Source organism: Brassica oleracea, chromosome C4 (genome assembly GCF_000695525.1).
Source record: "Brassica oleracea var. oleracea cultivar TO1000 chromosome C4, BOL, whole genome shotgun sequence".
Classification (NCBI taxonomy): Eukaryota; Viridiplantae; Streptophyta; class Magnoliopsida; order Brassicales; family Brassicaceae; genus Brassica; species Brassica oleracea.
The window spans coordinates 50,572,850-50,594,020 of record NC_027751.1 but is presented as its reverse complement, the minus strand read 5'-3'; the positions used below and the strand labels follow the sequence as shown (position 1 = coordinate 50,594,020).

The following is a 21,171-nucleotide window of genomic DNA, read 5'->3' as shown; positions in this document are numbered from 1 at the left end:
TAACGTAAACTAATATTGAATTTCAATAACTTTGGATCTGCGCATTTGTTGATTCTAAGATTAACGGTTTCAGCGTCAAAATTGTATTATATTTTTTTCATATTTTTGAAAATTATAATTTTTAAGATGTTTTTTGCCCTCTCCCCATATTTTAAACTTGAGCTCTCACCGTCTATGTATTTCGTTACAATTCTGGTGTGCGGTGCTTCTCACCATCACCGGAAAAAGACTCACATTTTTCTCTTGTTCTTCTTTGCTTTCTTCACCTATGAGATTATATGGTATTTTTGCAGATCGGGTTTATGAGTTTTCAGTTGTTCGGTTGCTTCCCACAACATTATAGGCTGTTCCAGTCAATATTGACTGCTTCTCTTCTTCCTTAGATTTCAGCTGATGTTAGGAACTGCATCTCCTTGGTTGGGTCAGAGTTTATTCGTCTTTGATTTTGTATTCCTCGTCGTTGGCTTACCGTCAATAGTCTATGCTCGTTTTGGTTTTCAAATTCTAGTTTTTGGTGTTCTGACTTCTATGCTCTCTTTCATAGCTCGAGGACGGCTCCATAGTTTTCTGATTTCGCTTCGTCTCCCTTTCCCTATCTATTCTTGCATCTCTTTGCAGCTTTCATCGCATCTCTGGTGGCTCTCCTTTTCACCATGTTTGCCACTCGAGATTTGGGTAATGTTTTCGTTCATGTATGCTATGTGGGCTTGAAAGGTTATTTCTGGTATAGATAATACACAATTAGAAATTGATGGAGAAAATTGCAATAATTTAAAAGAAGAAGAATTTAAATACAAAAAAAAACATGTGGACACATGTCAACAAACTCTCCTTCCACATGTCATAAGAATGGAAAAAACCAACTTTATGTATATAGATCTTGAATTTTAGAGACCAATAAGTGTGATAAAGATTAGATAATACACAATTAGAAATTGATGGAGAAAATTGCAATAATTTAAAAGAAGAAGAATTTAAATACAAAAAAAAACATGTGGACACATGTCAACAAACTCTCCTTCCACATGTCATAAGAATGGAAAAAACCAACTTTATGTATATAGATCTTGAATTTTAGAGACCAATAAGTGTGATAAAGATTAGATAATACACAATTAGAAATTGATGGAGAAAATTGCAATAATTTAAAAGAAGAAGAATTTAAATACAAAAAAAAACATGTGGACACATGTCAACAAACTCTCCTTCCACATGTCATAAGAATGGAAAAAACCAACTTTATGTATATAGATCTTGAATTTTAGAGACCAATAAGTGTGATAAAGATTAGATAATACACAATTAGAAATTGATGGAGAAAATTGCAATAATTTAAAAGAAGAAGAATTTAAATACAAAAAAAAACATGTGGACACATGTCAACAAACCCCCCTTCCACATGTCATAAGAAAGGAAAAAGCCAACTTTATGTATATAGATTCGTGTTTAAATAGAAATGCAAAGAGAATATAATGATATATGTGGAATAAGATTGTGGATTATAATCTTCTTCTCGTGTCACCAAAATTGTGAAATAATCTATTAGTAGTTGTTCGAAATGAAATCTCGCAATTCTTGGGAAAAAAAGATTTGGGACAGTGATGTTCTTGGGAAAATAGTTTGATTGTTCGCTAAATTGCTCGCAAAATGGCGGTTTGCATTGTAAAGCTAACAAAACTTAGAAGATATACTCCATATAGCAAGGCGACAAAGATGGATTTATAGGACTGGAAGATTTGCTCAAGGCCAGTCTTGGTAATAGTAACATGAGAGAGTTTCATAAGCGTAACTTAGGAGGTGTTGATTTTGAACTGGCATAGAAAGAAGTTCACGGTTCAAATTGTTGATTTTGAACTGGCTTAGAAAGAAGTTCACGGTTCAAACTATTGTGTTGTGAAATTAGCCTGAGATTGAAAACAAACAAAATTAGCGTTTCATAACCACCACGTCTTGCGGCAGCGTCCAAAAATTCAGCATTTTACTATGGCAATACAAACCACCGATGAGATATCGCTGACTTATCTTCAGTCGCAGCAGCAACTAACAAGAAAGACAAGGACGCTGAAATTATCTGCGACACAAACGTTTCTTTTTTTTTGTGTCTCCAGCAATTCAGTAGCGTCTACCGCAACTTTTGATTTTGTTATTTTGGTCTCCGTCGTAGTACATTTTTTTTGCCGCTGCCGCTAAACTCTGCGTTCATGAAACGAACAGGACTATTATCACAAAAACAGATGGAAGTCTTTATGGAAGTAGATTGTAGCAATAAAAGTGTATAAACGCGTCTTCAAAGAATATGAGCTAATATCGGTTTACTCTCAGATCTGGTTACCCAACTGTAGAGCCTTGATAATAGACCCCAAGTTGGTTAGACATCAAGTAACATCCAAATACCATATTCAAATGCGTTGAAATTCACACTTGTATACTTGTATGACTAACCGACAAAGCTTGCAACGCGTTGGATGGTCTGTTCAGACATGGGAAGAAACAAATCTTAGTAATTATAACGCTTTTCGATGCATTAAGATGGAAGAGAAGAGAATAAATTTCCAAAGTTCATGAGTTTAAGAGAACAAAGGTATATTCCAAGAATCCAAGTGGTATATATGAAATCAATAACATCAATATGTCAAATGCTACGTATAAAATGTGTGATTGGCCGATGGAAGAGGCTGGATATATAATTGTTGATGCACATCTCACGAAAATTATTGAAGTTGAATCACTGACACACGGATTTGGTGTGTTTTCTCTGACTCTCTGATGACTTTAGCAAATCTAATATCAATCAACGCATGAAGAAGCGCAAACCAAACAAACAAATCTCACTCTTACCATAGCATATGCGTCACATGGGTTTAAATGCTTTATATGCTATCCATAATACTTTATGTTTTGAAAGGGAAACTATTTGAAAATAAATGCATTTTTTTTTTCTCTTGATTAAAGATTACAAATTCGAGTTTTCTATGTAACAAAAAAAAGAAATGGTCAGCAGTAGCTTTCGTTGAGGGTAAAATTTCATAATCTTTTTACTATTTTAGTCATTTATTGATTAAAAGAAAAAAAGATAATAGACCGAAGGTTCCTTTAACCAAACAAAAGTTATATAGCCAAGTTTCAGTTTCATACTTCCCTATATTAACACTCTTTTTTTCTTTCCAGAATCATTTATAACATTCATAGTTTCAGTTCCTTCTGCATTTCATCTTTGACTGTTAGTTGAGTTCTTTCCCTGCCTCTTTGTGTTTGGTTTAATGATATGAACAAGAGATGTGAATCTTGTCTTGAATAGGAAACATGAGATCTTTAAGCAGTGTGGGACTTGCTCTAAGCATAGTCTTTGGTTGCTTGCTACTAGCTCTTCTCGCAGAGCTCTATTACTTGATCTGGTGTAAGAAGAGGAGGAGTAAACCTCATCTACGAAATGACTATTCTACCCCTGCAACCAGAAAGCTTCTCTTCGTCTTCTGTTGCAGCAGCACTAACCCTTCTCCTTCCTCGAGCCCTAAACCTAATGAAACTTCACAGCAATGTTTTACTTCTGATGTGGTGGGTCCAGGGCTTGTGCCGAGGTTTCTGTTCACTATCGTGGAAGAAACAGTAGAGGAAATGGAATCTGAAGAAGGTGTTTCCACGAAAGGAAATAGTTTGAACGATTTGTTTCTAAATATGGAAAGTGGTTCTTCTCCTCCGTATCTCACTCCTCGTGCTTCTCCTTCGCTCTTTACGCCTCCTTACACTCCGTTAACAGAGTCTTGTAACGGCAGAAAAGAAGGTTTCTTCGAGTCATCGACTGATGCTGAGTTTAACAGGCTAGTGAGATCATCATCACATTCACCAACATCATCACCATCGTCTTTGCCGAGATTTAAGTTCTTGAGAGACGCAGAGGAGAAGCTTAACAAGAGGAAAGTGACGGAGATCGCAGAAGCTGAAGAAGTCAGCAAAGGCTTAAACTGATAAGAGTCAGATTTTAAAGATGAAGTTTCAACAAGAACATATTAGAAAAGTTTATGGATTATTCAAATCAAATCATGATTTTAGATAAAAGAATCAAAGTTGTAGATGATTTACATAACTTAGAATTTCAATAACAAATTAATGTTAGAAGAAAGAGAGAACAAAGATGGACATTGGATTCGGTTTTTGTTTTTGTTTTTTTTTCTTTTCTTCATAATTGCCACACTGTTGTAGTTGACATTTTAAGAATATGATTAAGCTCGGGGTTCTTAGAGTAGGGTTCTTATCGGAAGTTAAGAAACTGTTTCTTAACTTTTAACTAAAAAATCTAAGAACCGGTTCTTAAAGTAAAGGTTTTTAGATTTTTTAGTTAAAAGTTAAGAAACAGTTTCTTAACTTCCGATAAGAATTCAATCCTATGAAATCCGGGTTAATCATGCTATAAGATGCACGAACTCAGCATCATAGTCCTAAACCGACTTTCACTTTTAAAAGGAAATAATTCTGAAAGAATGTTAATATAATATCGAATATGTAGTTAGAATAGAGAAGTATTAAGAATCATTAAGTACTACTACTACTAATTGAGTTTCTCGAGATCATTCGCTTCCAAACTAAGTAGAAGAATTTTTTTTTTTTTTTTGTAACTTTCAATATGGACCGATAAATGAATACAGACAAGAGACTCATGAAAAGACCAAGTGGAGAATCTCTTTCCCCTTCAGGTTTTTGTCCAATACTTTTTTACTATCCAGATGGCATCATCAACACCACTTACTCGTTCTTTACCATATTGACAGTTAAAAATGTGACCCTTGAGGGGAATGTAAATAAAGAAAACAAATCAGATTCCTGAGGCTGCAAGAAGTGGTAACCCTAGCTCAGGGCATAGTGAGCTGAGCTCAGATCCGGTTACTCCATATACGATCTTCTGCGTTAGCATATAATCTTCGACTTCTTCCTCCCAGCAGTGGCGGACCTACGTTGAGAAATGGGGTGTCATGTGACACACGTTGAGTTTATAATTTAGTGTTTTTTCCATAAGTTCATGAGAATTCTGTAGTTCAAATGGTTGTATATTCCATCTTTTGACACATATTTTCCTGGGTTCAAATCTCTCAAATACTCATTTTTCTTCATTTATTTTTAAACTGGGCTTTGGCCCAAAGATTATGACCCCCCCTTAAAACATACAGTCTGGGTCCGCCACTGCCTCATCGATCACTCCTCCGTGCACAGCAGTCTCTGACATCGCGACTGTGCTTATCGCAAATAATCACTTGCGATAAGCAAAACGACACGGTGAGATTGGTCAACGAATCTGGAAATCCACTTGGACTTTCTCGCTCTCGCCTGTGCTTTGCTGAAAGTCAAAACAAAACGGTGTTACTTTGTGAAAACAACGAACGACGCGTTGTTTTTGAGTATACTCTTTTTTGAAACTATTCTAATTCGGAAACTTTTCTTAATCAAAATTATATTCTTTGTTCGACTATCCTACTAAATTAACAATATTATTTTAGATCAAAATATTATGATAGCATTATAGGAGAAAACTAATTAATTTTTTTTTATTTGAATGTCATCAGTTTTACATGTATTAGGAAAGTACATATTGCTGTGCCAAAAAAAAAAAAAAACAAATTCATGACATAAAAAGGTTTGGTTATTAAGGTATGTTTCTTCTGCCAATTTTTTTTTGTCGTTATAGTTTCATGACATAAAAAGGTTTGGTTATTAATTACGAGTTGTTTCCAAATACGTTTTCATTCTCTGGTTAGCTTGCCTCGAGTCGACATGCCTCCGCTTTGGTGGTCACCGAAACTAGAGATCAACTTTTTTTCGTTACCCATACAGTTACTATATAGTACTTAACTCGCCTCAACACTCTTTTCATCGGCTTCAGAACCTGGTCTACGTACTTTCCTAAATTAGATAAAGAGATTAATCCTGAGTGCTGTACAACATCCAGCGAGAATAAAAGAATGCATGGATGTGATAAGTGCGAGCGAGTAGAGAGTGAGAGTCTTGACGCAGTCGTGTGGAAGAAGTTAGGCCTAACTCCTAAGCGCTAGACGAGGCGACGCATGTGTCCATGATTCTCAGACGTTGACTCAACCCTTAAGTCGTCGTTGACTGTATGCATATTTTTTTTGAAGGAAGATTGTGATCTCTTTGTGTGGACTTCGTTTAAACCAGTTGGATGGGATGGGATGGCAGCATATGTGTAACCGACCTATAGTCAACTCTTGTTACATATACTTCTAGAAAAACGCGTAAATAAAACCTATTTGTTTTCATTCAGTGTAGAAAACAAAAGATTCTTAGACAACTAAGTCCATATATAGGTTGAAGTAGATGGCAATACGCTTTGGCTTTTGGCCTCTAGGTGTCCAAAGCGAACTTGTACTCTAATGAATCTTATATAAACTGATAAGAATAAGTAACACAAAAATGTTTTATGAAAAAAATGTATTCATTTTTATAAGAATTAATTTACAATATGCATATATATGTTTATAAAGATGATGATCTAGCTTATTCCTAATTTAATACAATATATGTATATGTTTATATAGAGAGTATTATATTTTTAACATTAGATATTTTATTTTTCAAGATTTTTTTTCATCTTATGTTTTCATGATTGTGCTTAGAGCACCTCCGACTAGGAGATGGAAAGAGGTTTTTAACAAAAATAAATAAAAATTAATTAATTAGGAAAGAGAAACAACACATAAGGTCGAAGAGCATCTTTAACCCTGAGAGTCCATTAACGGTTTTTTTTTTTTTTCTTTTTTGTCTGATTTAAAAAAAAAATTAAAAACTAACCAATCACGGATCATCACGTGTCAGTGGGGTCCGCGAACAGTACAAGAACTTCTCGATTTTTGCAGAAGAGGAGGAAATGGTGGGTTTTAGTTTTTTGTGGAACCCACACCCCTTAAGAATCCCTTAAAAACCAGGGTTAAATGTGCTCTTAACAACTAACACTTAAGATCATGATTAATGGAGGTTCTTAAGACGAGGTTCTTAACGGAATATAAGAAACTGTTTCTTAACTTTTAAGTAAAAAGGTCAAGAACCGGTTTTTAAATGTCTTATTTAAGAGCCGGTTCTTAGTTTTTTTAGTTAAAAATTAAAAGACAATTTCTTATATTCCGCTAAGAACCTCACCCTAAAAATCTCCATTAATCATGTTCATGTTCTTTGAACCGGTTTGAAACTTAAAAATACAATCGTCATTAAGACAATGTTTCAACGTGTATGGGAAAAGCTAAAATAATAAAATATTAATTTATTTTTTTTAGAAACCCAACAAGTATTAGTCGTTAACTCGTTATTATGATTTGGTTTATATATTGCGGTGCAAAAAGTCACGTTAGCGCAGACTAGTTATATATAATATATTTTGGTTCTAGTAAACCACTAGTGAATATGCCATGAATCTGGTTGTCAATGAGTATGTTATACGTAGTGCAGATCATATACCATCACGAACTAGTTGTTGTCATTTTTGCTAAAAGAAAGTAAAAAAAAATCCATCACGACTTGATTAATATTCCCTCTGTTTTTATTTGTAAATAATTTTAGTTAAAAATGTGAATATTAAAAAAAAAATTTACTTTTGAAAAAATAACATTTAATACATAAATTCAACCAATAATAAAAATATATGAATTATTTGATTGGTCACACAACATGTAATAAATGTAAAAAGTGTTTTAAATTATGTAAACATTTTACATTGTGAAACAAACATTTTTGGTTAAAACTATTTACATATCAAAACAGAGGTCGTACAATTTGTAATTTCTTTTACGGTATAGTTAAAGATTGTAATTTATGATCTTTATTTGACACTGACCTTAACAAAAATCAACTCTACCATCTCTAGTCAACTTAAATTTTGGCTATAAATGAATCAGTAGTTCATGTCTCAGCCTCATATTACCATCTTAGTATTCTCTTTAAGAAGCTTCTATTACTAAACAGGAAGAGTTAAATGGCTCCACCACCTCCTTCACCGCCGTCCGTTATGTTTAGGACAGTGCTCCTCCTCCTCAGGGTTTTGACGGCGGCTTTCCTCGTTATAACGGTTGCCCTTGTCAGCACCAACACCGTCACCCTCGATATTCAAGGAACGTCTATAAAAATGCATTTTAACGATGTTTATGCTTATAGGTAAATAAACGTATATAATGGGTTTATTGTCAATTTTATAGCTACATTTTAACTAGGCCTGGGCATTTTACCCGGACCCGAAGACCCGAACCGGAACCGACCCGAAAATACAGGTTCGGGTCCGGGGCCGGGGCCATGCTAAATACCAATTGGGTCTTTTTTTTTTGGACCCGCGGGTCTCGGTTCGGGTCCGGGTCCTACCCGAGATCCGTTTGGGTACCCAAAGTACCCACAAATAATTATATATACTAGGTATATTTGAGTGATTAGATATATTTTTGGTATTTCAGATTTTTTTTAAAGTTTCGGGTTTAGATTTTCGGGTATAGTTGTAGGTTTTTGGTGAAATTTTAGATTTTTAGAAAATATATATGGGTATTCGGGTAAAATTCGGGTATGTTTTGGGTTTTCGGATCTGATTTTGGATAAATTTTTAGGTATTTTTGCGGTTCTTCGGGTATTTTTAGAGTTTTCGAGTCCAGTTCGGGTACTTCGGGTATATTTCGGGTCTATTTCGGGTCCAAAATACCCGAACCGACCCGGATCCGAAATATATCCGAAAATTTTGGGTATTTTACGGGTATTGAAATTATAGACCTGAACCGACCCGGACCCGACAAGACCCGACCCAGACCCGACAAGACCCGACCCGGAACCGATCCGAAAAGTTATAGATACCTATATGGGTCTAAATTGCTAGGACCCGAAGGACTCAGATCCGACAATACCCGACCCGAACCTGGTCCGAAGACCCGGATGCCCAGACCTAATTTTAACAGTTTTTTTCCTTTTTCGCTTCTTCAAAAAGAAAATTCTTCTTTATTCATCTGTTCACATTTGTTTTCTATACATATTTGGACTCATCATTCATGAAGATACATGCTTGCGGCCGCCGTCATCGGGCTAGGTTACGCCGTTGTACAACTGGTCTTCACAATCTCCCAATTCGCCACAGGAACTATACATCCTTTTAACTATCTGTTCAGTTTTTATGGCGATAAGGTATTTAAAATTGATTTTTTAAAATTTGAGTAAATTGTGTTTCAAAAAAAAAATGGTGTAAATAATTAATATGAAAAATCATACAATAAAATGTTAGTAAATATGAAACAATTATATCTCTCGACCTCCTAGATTAATTAATTCTAAAATATAACATGTATTAAATATGATATATGTACGTTTTGGAAAATTTTTTAATTAAAATAAATTTGTTTTTTTCTTCTTATATTAACATAATATCTCAATATGATAAGTTTCATGTTATATGTACAATATATTTAAAACCAATAAAATAATGTGTTGTAATATGTTGTTTTTTTGTTAAGATCTCAACTCATTAGTTCCATTATATCTAGTTTGTATATTTATGTTCTGTAAAACACAACGAGAGGACATACATATATTGCTTTTGAATCACATATTCTTGTTAATGATTGTTAAAATCTGGACAGATTATATCATATTTACTTGCAACGGGTTCGGCAGCTGGATTTGGAGTGAGCAAAGATTTGAAAGATACATACTTAGCATTAATAGATTTTGATTCAACAGATCCAGTGGATAACTTCTTCAGTAAAGGATACGCATCAGCCAGTCTTCTTCTCTTTGCTTTCGTCTCTCTTGCCGTTTTATCAGTTTTCTCATCTCTTGTTCTTTCCAAACGACCAATTCAAGTCTCATAAATACACGTATCATTTTAACCGTGTATGCTTTCTTCATCATGATTCATGCATGCTTTCTCCCACCAATCGTGGAATTTGATCAGATTATATATATGCTTTTCAAGATGTATTGGTTACGTTACCAAAATAAAAGATTCTTAATTTTGACAAGAAGGTCTCATTGTTATTTCTGGTTTACTATTTCTGTAATGCCTTTTTGGGGGTTATCTAGTTATTTGTATTATTAATATGAAATATCACCCTGGTCCCCTCAAATAATGATGATGTTAATTTAAACTCAAAGAGAGCCCACTTAAAACTCTTACAAATAATTAATTAACTACTATCGGGACAGAATCCAATATTTAGTTGTGACGGCGGTTGAAAAACTGGAGCCACTACTGATCGAAAGGATGCATGCTTAGGATCAACATATTAGACATCTAACTTATAACTGGCCTTGGCACTATAGTAGGATATAGGCATATAGCTAGAAGATTCTTGATATTATGGTTAATATTGTAATATAGATATAAATAATATTTACATATATATATTTGTATCTATCTAAATTATAAAATATTTCTAGTATAAATACGTATGTAACTACATCAATTATTCGTGGAAGCACCGTAGCCTAATAGTTAAGGTTTAAAGGCTTCTACACCCAGGTCTGGGGTTCGAATCCCAGACTATGCAATTTATTGTAGAATACAGGAAATCCAGGTTTCAAGTCCCGGAAAGAGCGATTTATTACTGCAGACTACGGAAAAAAGACTTACAAGGGATCTTCAACATGGTGCAAGTAAATCCAGCCAGACGTGGATCTTCATAGGACGACTCAGGTGATGCAGTTAGGCGTAGATCATCATAAGGCAGATAGTATTGCTGGTTGTTAAATCGTTTATGTAATATTTCTCATAATTGTAATGTCATAATAAATCAACGTTAAAAAAAACTAAATCAGTTATTACTATGAGAGTTAATATAATTTGTTTAATCTTCTACTAGGTGTTTTCCTGCACCATGTGCAGTGATAAATTTTTTAAAAGTTAAATTATATTTATAATGAAATTTATTAATATTATATATTTTATTATTTTTGACTAAGATTTAATATAAAGTTGATTATTTAAGCATAAAATTAAGAAAAAATAATTTTGTTTATTTTAAATTACATTTAATAATATATGTAATATATTTAAAATTCAAATCTTAGATAAATTATGTAAAATCACTTCGCTAATCTAGGAGATTCTCATCAGTCTCTATAGACACAGCCATATATAATTCACATAAAATGGTAATCGAGTTGTCTATATAATAATCAGACGATTAATACGTTCTTGAAAGACAGATATAGCATGGTGTGGGGGGGGGGGATACTTCCTTCTTTATATTTCGAATCTTTATCCCAAGAAATGAAGAACAAAGAGATTCATGAAATGATCATCCGTACCATATGTAACTAATCAATCTTGCACGGCGTCCAGTCTTACAATGTAATCGGTAAATAACTCGGGTCCGATGAGAACAGAACCCTTAACTTATTTAGGTATTGTATTAAATCTAACACTTTAATTCGTTCCTTAACTATGATAAGATTTTGATACTTTTAAAGTGTTATGCAGGGCTTTTAAATATTCATATAGCTAAAATACATTAGAATTGAATAGGAGTAGTTTATAATCGAATTCATAATAGTTAAGTGACTGAAAAAATCCAATAAAAAGTAGCTCTTATATAAAAGCTGTAGAATTGGACTCCAATTTCTCTTTCTAAGTGTAAACTGGTTATTAATGGGAATGCTGATGGCAAGATTGGACGCCGTTACTCAAGAAGCATTTTATTAGGGATAAATCCTTCATATCTTAGGATAATGATGTAACTAGTCCTAGTCCTTATCATCTTAGGACATTCTACTTGTATAAATAGGGAGCTTATGCTATTCTAATATGACAACACAAAGTATATCTTTATACGATTTCATGGTATCAGAGCACAAAGATCTGAATAACCTAAAATACTAAAAACGTGTTTCTTGATCATCAAGAAACATGTTTGATACTAATTCTTCCTTATTGACTACGTCTGCGACGAGTCTCCCTACTCCCGGTGGGATATATTATCTCCATCCCTCAGATAATTCTGGAGCATATAACATATGTTCTTCATCGTGGAGACAATTATACCGAATGGGCGACGGAGTTATCTAATTCCATACAAGCCAAGCAAAAGCTAGGTTTTATTACCGGAGCCATAGCAAAACCCTCGACAGAATCAGACCTATGGCGATAGCTTGCCACAAACTCTATGCTGGTCGGCTGGATTCGAACTTCAATAGACCCGAAGATCAGATCGACTGTTACGTTTGTACCGGAGGCGTATAAGCTTTGGGAAAATCTCCAGCGCCGATTCTCTGTCAAAAACGGTGTTCGTATTCATCAATTACGTGATGAAATCAATACTTGTCTGCAGGATGGCCAAACAGTCATTGAATACTTTGGTCGCTTGTCTAAGTTATGGGAGGAACTAGATAATCTTAAGACTCCTCGAGCTTGTTCATGCGAAGCTTCTGCAGATATTGAGAAGGAACGAGAAGAGATACGCGTTCATAAGTTTCTGTTTGGGCTCGACGAGTCTCGGTTTCGAAACATTCGATCACAAATAATCGATGAAGATCCATTACCAGATATCAATAATGTCTACTCCAGAGTCATACGTGAGGAACAACACAACAATACGGCGAGGTCTAAGGAGAGTAAAACAGAGGCAATGGGGTTTTAAGTTCACACGGAAACTCCTAAGCCTGATTCTACTCAACTTTCAGCTGTTACTACACGCTTCCGAGATCCAAATAGGACATGCTCTCATTGCTCTAAGAAGGGTCATGACAATTCAGAGTGTTTCCAGCTCCATGGTTATCCGGAATGGTGGTATGAACAAAAGAACACTAATTCAGGTTCTTCGTACGGATCGTCTCAGCGAGGCAGAGGAGGACGCTCGTTTAACAACAGTAACCGTGGTCGTGGACATTCTAATTCGGCTCGAGCAGCTTCCAACAACACCACTACTTCAAACTCCAACAACAACGACAACGACCCGATTGGACAAATCACTCAGCTCCTTCAGCTTCTTCAACACTCCAAGTCAACGATCTCAACTGAGAAATTGTCTGGTAAACCAACGTTAAAAGATGTCATTATCGACACAGGGGCCTCTCATCATATGACTGGAGATTTATCTCTACTTACTGATCTGATTGATATTATGCCATCATCGGTTAAATTTCCTAATGGCCGATGTTCACAGGCAAGAAAACATGCACTCTGCGTCTGAGCAAGCACTACTACTTGAAAGATGTTCTATACGTGCCAGATTTTAATTGCACATTGATTTCTGTTTCTAGATTACTGAAACAAACTGGGTGTATTGCTATCTTTACTGATACATTATGTGTACTGCATGACCGTTTTACGAAGACCCTGATTGGAACGGGTGAAGAACGTGAGGGGGTGTACTACTTTACGGGTGTTACGGCTGCACGAGTACATCGAACTGAGTTAAAGAATTCTTCAACATCAGAACTATGGCATCGACGGCTTGGACATCCTTCTTTTAGGGTTTTATCAGCTTTACCGGTTTTAGATAATATGGTTTTTGATTCAGACCAAGCTGCGTCTTGTGAAATATGTTTTCGTGCTAAGCAAACAAGACAAGTTTTTAATGACAGTTTGAATAAAGCTTCTAATCCGCTTTCTTTATTACATTGTGATGTTTTGGGACCCTATTGAACTCCTTCTTATTGTGGTGTTAGATACTTTCTCACTATAGTCGATGACTGCTCCAGAGCTGTCTGGACTTACCTCATGTTAGAAAAATCCGAAGTAGCTAACCTACTTCGCGAGTTCATTGCTCTCTCGGAAAGGCAGTTTGAGAAAACAGTCAAAACAATCCGATCAGATAATGGTTCGGAGTTCCTTGTTCTTACGCCATACTTTAAGCAACTTGGGATTGAGCATCAAACATCTTGTGTAGATACTCCTCAACAAAATGGGCGGGTTGAGAGAAAACATCGCCATATTCTGAATGTTGCACGAGCATGTCTGTTTCAATCTAAACTGCCGATTTCATTCTGGGGAGAGAGTATACTAACAGCTTCCCATCTCATCAACCGCACACCTACTCAGGTTCTGAACAACAAAATGCCATACGAGGTTCTCTTTGGTAAGAAACCCGACTTTGACAAGCTACGGGTCTTCGGTTGTTTGTGTTACTCACATCGCAAGGCACGTGATAAAGATAAATTAGGGAACCGTAGTAGGAAGTGTATATTTGTGGGTTACCCATATGGCAAGAAGGCATGGCGACTATATGATCTTACTACACATGAGTTCTTCACAAGCAGAGATGTTGTTTTTTCGGAACAAAGGTTCCCTGGTGTAGACTCAGATGACGATGATGGTGTCTCTCCACCGTTGAATATTGATGATTCCACCATTGATGATTGGTTCTTACCTAATACTGACTTCAGGGGGAGTGGTTCTCCTCTCGCTGAACCTCCTACTCAACAGTTACCATCTCCTTCTATACCATCGACTACCATCCCTCCTACTGACCCGCAGTCATCTCTGTCCTTGCCACCTATAGCTGATACTGAAACTCCTATGTCTCCTACACGTGAACCTCCTCTGCCAGTAGAAGAGTAAGTTTCAGGTTCTCCGGGTCTCCCTGAGATACTAGGCCGAGGACAGCGTCTTCGAACGCCGTCGGTATTACTTAAAGATTACGTGACTCATTTTGCATCTACACACCCCCCTCACGAGCTCGCTCACTCCGATCATGGGCTCTCTGATACGGTCTCAGGTATGACTCCATACCCTATTTCCAGCTATGTTTCTGATAACATATTTCCAGATACTCATAAACTGTTCATGGCTACGATCATTAACGACAACGTACCGAAAAACTTCAAAGAAGCGGTCAAACACAAAATTTGGAATGACGCGATGTCTAAAGAGGTTGACGCTTTCGAAGTTACAGATACATGAGAGGTTACTGCACTCCCACCAGGCAAGAAAGCGCTTGGAAATCAATGGTTATATTCTAATAAGTACAATGCGGATGGTACACTAGAGAGACCTAAAGCTCGGTTGGTCGTCCTTGGCAACAGACAAACAGAGGGTGAAGATTTCACCGATACATTCGAGCCTGTTGCTAAATTAACAACAGTACGGATTATTCTTAAACTTGCTGCGATAAAAAATTGGCTGGTCCATCAAATGGATGTTAGTAATGCTTTCTTACATGGTGATCTTGAAGAGGAAATTTATATGAAGCTTCCGTAAGGATTTACTTGTTCTGATCCTAAGCAAGTTTGTCGGCTCAAGAAATCTCTCTATGGCCTGCGCCAGGCTCCTAGGTGTTGGTATTCTAAACTCACAAAAGCCCTACAAGATTTTGGCTTCTCTCATGAATATGCTGATCAGTCCTTATTCTCAAAGGTTCGAGGGTTGATTTGCATACATATTTTGGTTTACGTGGATGACTTTGTGATAGCCTGCAACGATGCCACAACATTGCAAGAATTTAAAGACTATCTCCAAAAGTGCTTCCGTATGAAAGATCTTGGCATGTTAAAATATTTTCTTGGCTTTGAAGTTGCGCGTAATGCGTCAGGTTTCTACTTATCTCAGAGGAAATATGCCCTTGATATTATCTCTGAAACTGGCTTAGTTGGAGCTAAGCCATCATCGGTTCCGATTGAACTCAACCATCAACTAGCCCGTGATGAAGGACCACTGGCAAATGCTGAACAATATTGTCGCCTTGTGGGGCGCCTGATCTATCTCACGAATACTCGACCTGATCTTGGATACACGGTTCACATCTTGGCCCAATTCATGCAGAAGCCGCTGTTACCGCACTGGGAGGCGGCGTTACGTGTGGTACGATATCTTAAGGGCACGCCAGGACAAGGTATCTTCTTAAAAGCTGATGATCCGATGCAAATAAGCATTTACTGTGACGCGGACTTGTCTGCTGCCCTCGGACTCGACGTTCATTGAGTGCGTACATTACTTTTATTGGTGACTCTCCTGTCTCGTGGAGAACTAAGAAGCAAGACACAGTCTCGCTGTCGTCAGCTGAGGCCGAATACCGCGCTATGTCTGAAGCTGTCAAAGAACTCAAATGGTTGAAAGAGCTTCTCCAGTCGTTTGGTTTTGATCATGCATCACATATCTTAGGATAATGATGTAACTAGTCCTAGTCCTTATCATCTTAGGACATTCTACTTGTATAAATAGGGAGCTTATGCTATTCTAATACAACAACACAAATTATATCTTTATACTATTTCACATTTCCTTGGATTTCATCAATCAGAGGACTAGTGGCACATATGTAGCCAACATATGGTCAACTCTTATTATACTTCTTTTGAACATTATGAACTGATTATATATGATATATAAATGCTACTTTCTTTATTAAAAAACGACCAAATTCTTATCATTTGGTGAAACCGTGTTTTTATTTCCACCGCTAGATGTTCAAGTCCGAATGAAAGTTGTAAGGATATGAGTGTAGATAATCCCATTTGAAAACCGAAAAATGTATTTATGTATAGTCAAAAAGAACGAATTGAAGATATTCTTTTTGTTTATCAAAATAGCTTGTCCTCCATTCCTATATAAGCAACAACAAACAAATCTTTGTTAAAAAAAAACATTATTGAATATTGAGTATATATACCTAATATAGATAGATCATAGATGTATATCCCTCTTATTTTAAAAATATAAATTAGTTAAACGCGGTAATCAAGTTTGTCACGACTTCAATACTAAAAGAAATGTTTGACGTTGACATTAATAAAAAGATCAACTCCTATCTTTCTAGTCAACGTGATTATTTTGCTTATAAATTAGTTGGCATTCCATGTATTGTAATATATCTGATTAATTCTCAAGCTTTTTTCTTCATATTTCCTTCTATAGTTTCTCGTTTAAAAAGTTTCTTACAAAAACATTTTAAAATCTGTAATCATATATGGCACCACCACCTCCTTCACCACCACCTGTTTCATTGAAGGTAGTAAACCTTCTACTGAGGGTTCTGACGGCAATTTTCCTAGTTATATCTGTCATCGTCCTCACCACCAACAGCGTAACCATCGGATCTATCAAATTTCATTTCAATGATGTTTATGCTTATAGGTAAAATGATCAACCTCTTTATTAATATTTTTTCTTCCTTTATTTGTACAATGTAGTTATTATAAACTGAAATTTCATTTAACTAATTTACTTATTTTGTTTGTAAACTTGAAGATATATGCTAGCTGCAGCCGTCATCGGACTGATTTACGCTGTCATACAACTTATATTCACAATCTGCCAATTCGCCACTGGAGTGACAAACTCATTTAATTATCAACTCGATTTTTACGGTGACAAAGTATATATTCACTTTATAATCTCTAATAAATTTATAATCAAATATCACATAAATGGAGAAAATATTATAATATATAATCTAATCTCTTGAACGTAATTATTCTTTTGAATCAATGAAGCTTGCTTGAAATTGTCTTTTTAATTAATGATGATTTTGCTCTTGACAGGTAATATCATATCTAGTGGCGACGGGTTCGGCAGCTGGATTTGGAGTAACCAAAGATTTGAAAGATGCATTTATAGCATTGGTCGCATTAGATTCGACTGATCCTGTTGATGAGTTCTTCAGCAAAGGATATGCATCAGCCAGTCTTCTTCTCTTTGCTTTCCTCTGTCTCGCCGTTTTATCTGTTTTCTCGTCTTTAGCCATTGCCAAACGATCATTTTAATTCTCATCATGAAAAACACAAATTAATGCTTTAAAATCTGATTTGATTATATAGCTTTGTCCCAATGTTATGTGTTGTTATTCATTCCGTAAACAACTTACGATTGTTTTTGTTACCAAAGTCTAATAAGTGTTGATCTAATGCATGTAAAGTAATTCAACTGTTGTGTGTTAAATCGACAACATGTTTGATATAAGTTCTATACACTCCCAATTAGCATGTTATCAAAATAACTTCGACATTTTAACATACACGCTTTTGACCATTCACCCCTAGATTGGAAGATCCTTGTATTGCTGAAACGTTATATGTAAGTTTTACAGCCTAGCGGTTATATAAACCCTTATTGGTTCAAATATATTACCAAATTAATAACTACTATATCATAACCCGTAAACCTACTCATAAGATTTGAACTTACTTAGATGAGTTATTGAAGTTTGGTACATAACAAACAATATCTTTTACATTCGTTTGGTAAGCTAGACGTGGGGATCGATCGTTTCAGCACGTCTGCAATAGTATAATACAATATACTTATTTGGTATATTTAAATTATATGCGCTTTTTTTGACATTGACTTTAATTAATGTTCTTATCCCACCGAGAAAAAGTCAAGTCATATCTCTCTAAGTTACAAAAATTGACATTTAGTTATAAAAATTGACATTTCATGTCTTGTTCAAACATCACAGGCTTATCTTCTGCTTACTCTTTGATTACCAGGTTTATAAGAAAATACCTATTAAATGCCTTGAATAGCTACTTATTTTTTACATGGCACCACCCCTGGTTTCTCTCAGGGTAGTACTCCTTTCTCTTAGAGTTTTGACTGTGGCTTTCCTCGTCATAACTGTCATCATCCTAAGCACCAACAGCGTCACCATTGTATCTCAAGGAAACTCATTGAAATTTCATTTCAAAGATGTTTATGCCTATAGGTAACAACACCCTACGAACCTCTTAATTTTTCTTTTCTTCCTTTTTCTTCGGTATAGTTTTTATGCGAGTTGATTAGTTTGATTGAGATTAAAACATGTCACAAACCGTTAATTGGGTGGAAGCTTCGTGCGTCGAATGATATGTCAAGAATCAAGACGTTGTAATAACTCATTTATTATAAGTTTTCTCTTAAACTAGAGAATTTTTGGGGGAATTTTTTATGATGATTATTAAACCAAGTTTGTTAACTTTTTCATTCACTTAATTGTTATTTTGTTTTCTTGAATGCTTGAAGATACATGTTTTCAGCCGCTATAATTGGATTACTTTACGCTGTCATACAACTGTTCTTCTCAATCTCTGAACTCGCCACCAGAACTAAAAACCCTTTCAATTATCAACTGGATTTTTACGGTGACAAGGTAAATAAAAATATGCTTTTCTGAACCTATAATCAACAAAGCTTGACTGAAATGTGTTTTCTAACTAATGGTATTTGGACAGATAATATCATATCTAGTGGCAACTGGTTCGGCGGCTGGATTTGGAGTGACCAAAGATTTAAAAGATACATTTCTAGCATTAGTCGTATTGGATTCGACTGATCCTGTAGATAAGCTCTTCAGCAGAGGATACGCATCGGCTAGTATGCTTCTCTTTGCTTTCTTCTGCCTCGCTGTTTTATCTGTTTTTTCATCACACACCACTGCCAAACACCAGTTTAGTTAAGTTCCATCATTATTCACTCATACTCTCTTCGATTCGATAATATGGCTTTGTAGCTCACTACAAGAAATTAGCTAAATAGCTACCGATTTATTCATTGCTACAACGGAGAATCTGTAGCTAAAACGGAGTAAGCGACAGATAGCGACGGACGAAAACCGTGGCGTCAACATCGACGCTAACTCCAATCCGTCGCTATGTTGTAGCTCGCTCGCGACGGATGCGCAAGAGCACTGGCCGTAGCTATTAGCTACAACATGGCTATGGATTTTTCTGTCGCACCTTAGCAACGCTTTTAGCAAGAGATAGAGTGTAGCTAAGTGGCTACAGAACTTGGCAACAATTCATCCTAAGCAAAGCTATAGCAAATGGAGCTACGAATTTAGTTACAAAACATTTTTTGTATCTCAAGAATTGGATTCAGATTAGCTACGGCCAAATTTGTGGTTATCATTATTATGACAAAAATATAAAATCCTGATAATTAAAATTGATTTTTTTTTGTTTTCAATACACAAAAAGCTATATAGATTGATATTTTAAAACTATAACAGCATTAAAATAAACTGAAACTCTTGAAACATAATGGAAACAAAGCATTCATTTAGTAGAAACAGAACATGAAACTGATAAGTGAAAACTAACAGACATAACACAAAAAAGATTCTAACTGTTATGTCTTCAATTTTCACAGAAAAAAAGCTAACAGAAAGTCAGCAACACCATCTAGATTCTAGGCTCGTTGGTGGAAGGAGGTGAAGATGGAGAAGGGTTGGTAGTTGCATCAGAGGCTGTCACTCCTCTAGCTTCACACAGAGCAGTGAGCTGCTGGCTCATCAACTTGACCATGCCAGTAAGATTGATCACCTCTTTCTCCAATTGAGCTTGACGAGTAAGAACAACAGCAGGTGGAGCAATGTGATCATAGTTCTCCATTTGTGCTGTTCCAAGTCCAAACAGCCTGCCTTTGTGTGGTTTGACCACCTACAAAAGCAGAAAAACAAGAAAAAAAAATCACTAGACACATACAATGAAACATAACACTACCACAGCCATAACAAAATAAAAACTTATCAAACATTTACCAATAACCATTAACAACCGCAGCAATGAAACCACAAAATAATCTAACATTTACCCTGTAAAAAGCCTCATCTCTCATAACTGGTGTGATTGATGCTTCTGAGTTGGAGCCTTGGCTATCAGTCTCATCAGTGCTGGGGTGTTCTGAAACAACAATAGACTCAACTTCTTCAATAATCCTCTTTGCACGCTTGTCTACAAACGTGCCGTCACTTTTCATATGAGTCTTCCGCACCAGGTCAGTGATAGCTGGCTCCTCACCCAACTCCATCATCTATATACATAAGGCAAATGGATTAAAAGACCCACAAGAAAAATATAGAAACGCAAATAGATAGAATAAGACAATAAGAATAAGTTTATTATACCATTTCATATTTGATCTTGGCATAAGATTTGGAACCTGAGATGTGTTGATGTATACCATCTCCATCACGCTCTGATTTCCTGTTCTTGGAGTTTGTGGTGCTAACATGAAGTGCCTGAGGAGTGTTCCAGTGTCGCCACATCAACTTCCAGTTGTTATCAGAGACAAAGTTGGGCTTTTTGTTGTTTGTCTTTCCCTTGCTGATGTTGTTTGAGATCATTCTCCTTAGTTGTTTTGTCCAAAGAGCCTTCACCAAATTATGGTGGTCTGAATCCCAGTAATACTTTTGCTGGGAACAAAAAAGAAAAGCAAAATATGATGTCAAAATAGATCTAATCTAAACAAGAGGTAGTTAAGGGAAACAACCAATATGAATCTTACCACAAAAT

At 35.8% G+C, this 21,171-nt stretch overlaps 6 protein-coding genes across 6 annotated transcripts in view; all 6 read left to right on the top strand.

Moving 5' to 3' along the window:
• The first annotated feature begins 3,134 nt into the window (after positions 1 to 3,134).
• On the top strand, positions 3,135 to 4,224 carry LOC106340625. Its single transcript, XM_013779471.1, has one exon. The coding sequence runs from the start codon at positions 3,304 to 3,306 to the stop codon at positions 3,964 to 3,966; it is 663 nt and encodes a 220-aa protein (XP_013634925.1). The 5' UTR covers positions 3,135 to 3,303; the 3' UTR covers positions 3,967 to 4,224.
• A 3,706-nt stretch (positions 4,225 to 7,930) lies between these two features.
• On the top strand, positions 7,931 to 10,018 carry LOC106340959 (CASP-like protein 4D1). The gene is made up of 3 exons (XM_013779780.1): positions 7,931 to 8,151; positions 9,027 to 9,153; positions 9,606 to 10,018. Exons 1-3 carry the CDS (start codon positions 7,973 to 7,975, stop codon positions 9,834 to 9,836), a joined length of 537 nt encoding a protein of 178 aa, XP_013635234.1. The 5' UTR covers positions 7,931 to 7,972; the 3' UTR covers positions 9,837 to 10,018.
• Positions 10,019 to 12,103: 2,085 nt separating this feature from the next.
• On the top strand, positions 12,104 to 14,524 carry LOC106339172. The gene is made up of 5 exons (XM_013777971.1): positions 12,104 to 12,184; positions 12,294 to 12,576; positions 12,646 to 13,127; positions 13,485 to 13,534; positions 13,633 to 14,524. Exons 1-5 carry the CDS (start codon positions 12,104 to 12,106, stop codon positions 14,522 to 14,524), a joined length of 1,788 nt encoding a protein of 595 aa, XP_013633425.1.
• Positions 14,525 to 15,433: 909 nt separating this feature from the next.
• LOC106339171 (uncharacterized mitochondrial protein AtMg00810-like) lies at positions 15,434 to 15,883 on the top strand. Its single transcript, XM_013777970.1, has one exon. It carries the CDS (start codon positions 15,434 to 15,436, stop codon positions 15,881 to 15,883), a length of 450 nt encoding a protein of 149 aa, XP_013633424.1.
• Positions 15,884 to 16,789: 906 nt separating this feature from the next.
• LOC106341200 (CASP-like protein 4D2) lies at positions 16,790 to 17,785 on the top strand. Its single transcript, XM_013780008.1, has 3 exons — positions 16,790 to 17,035; positions 17,150 to 17,276; positions 17,443 to 17,785. The coding sequence occupies exons 1-3, from the start codon at positions 16,869 to 16,871 to the stop codon at positions 17,662 to 17,664; spliced, it is 516 nt and encodes a 171-aa protein (XP_013635462.1). The 5' UTR covers positions 16,790 to 16,868; the 3' UTR covers positions 17,665 to 17,785.
• Positions 17,786 to 18,380: 595 nt separating this feature from the next.
• The window catches only part of LOC106340988 (CASP-like protein 4D2), a 6,183-nt gene continuing 3,392 nt past the window's right edge, over positions 18,381 to 21,171 (top strand). The window contains exons 1-3 of the mRNA XM_013779807.1: positions 18,381 to 18,605; positions 18,902 to 19,028; positions 19,111 to 19,390. Coding sequence (XP_013635261.1) covers positions 18,442 to 18,605; positions 18,902 to 19,028; positions 19,111 to 19,335 — 516 coding nt within the window. The 5' untranslated portion in view covers positions 18,381 to 18,441 and the 3' untranslated portion in view covers positions 19,336 to 19,390. The remainder of the gene's footprint in view (positions 18,606 to 18,901; positions 19,029 to 19,110; positions 19,391 to 21,171) is intronic.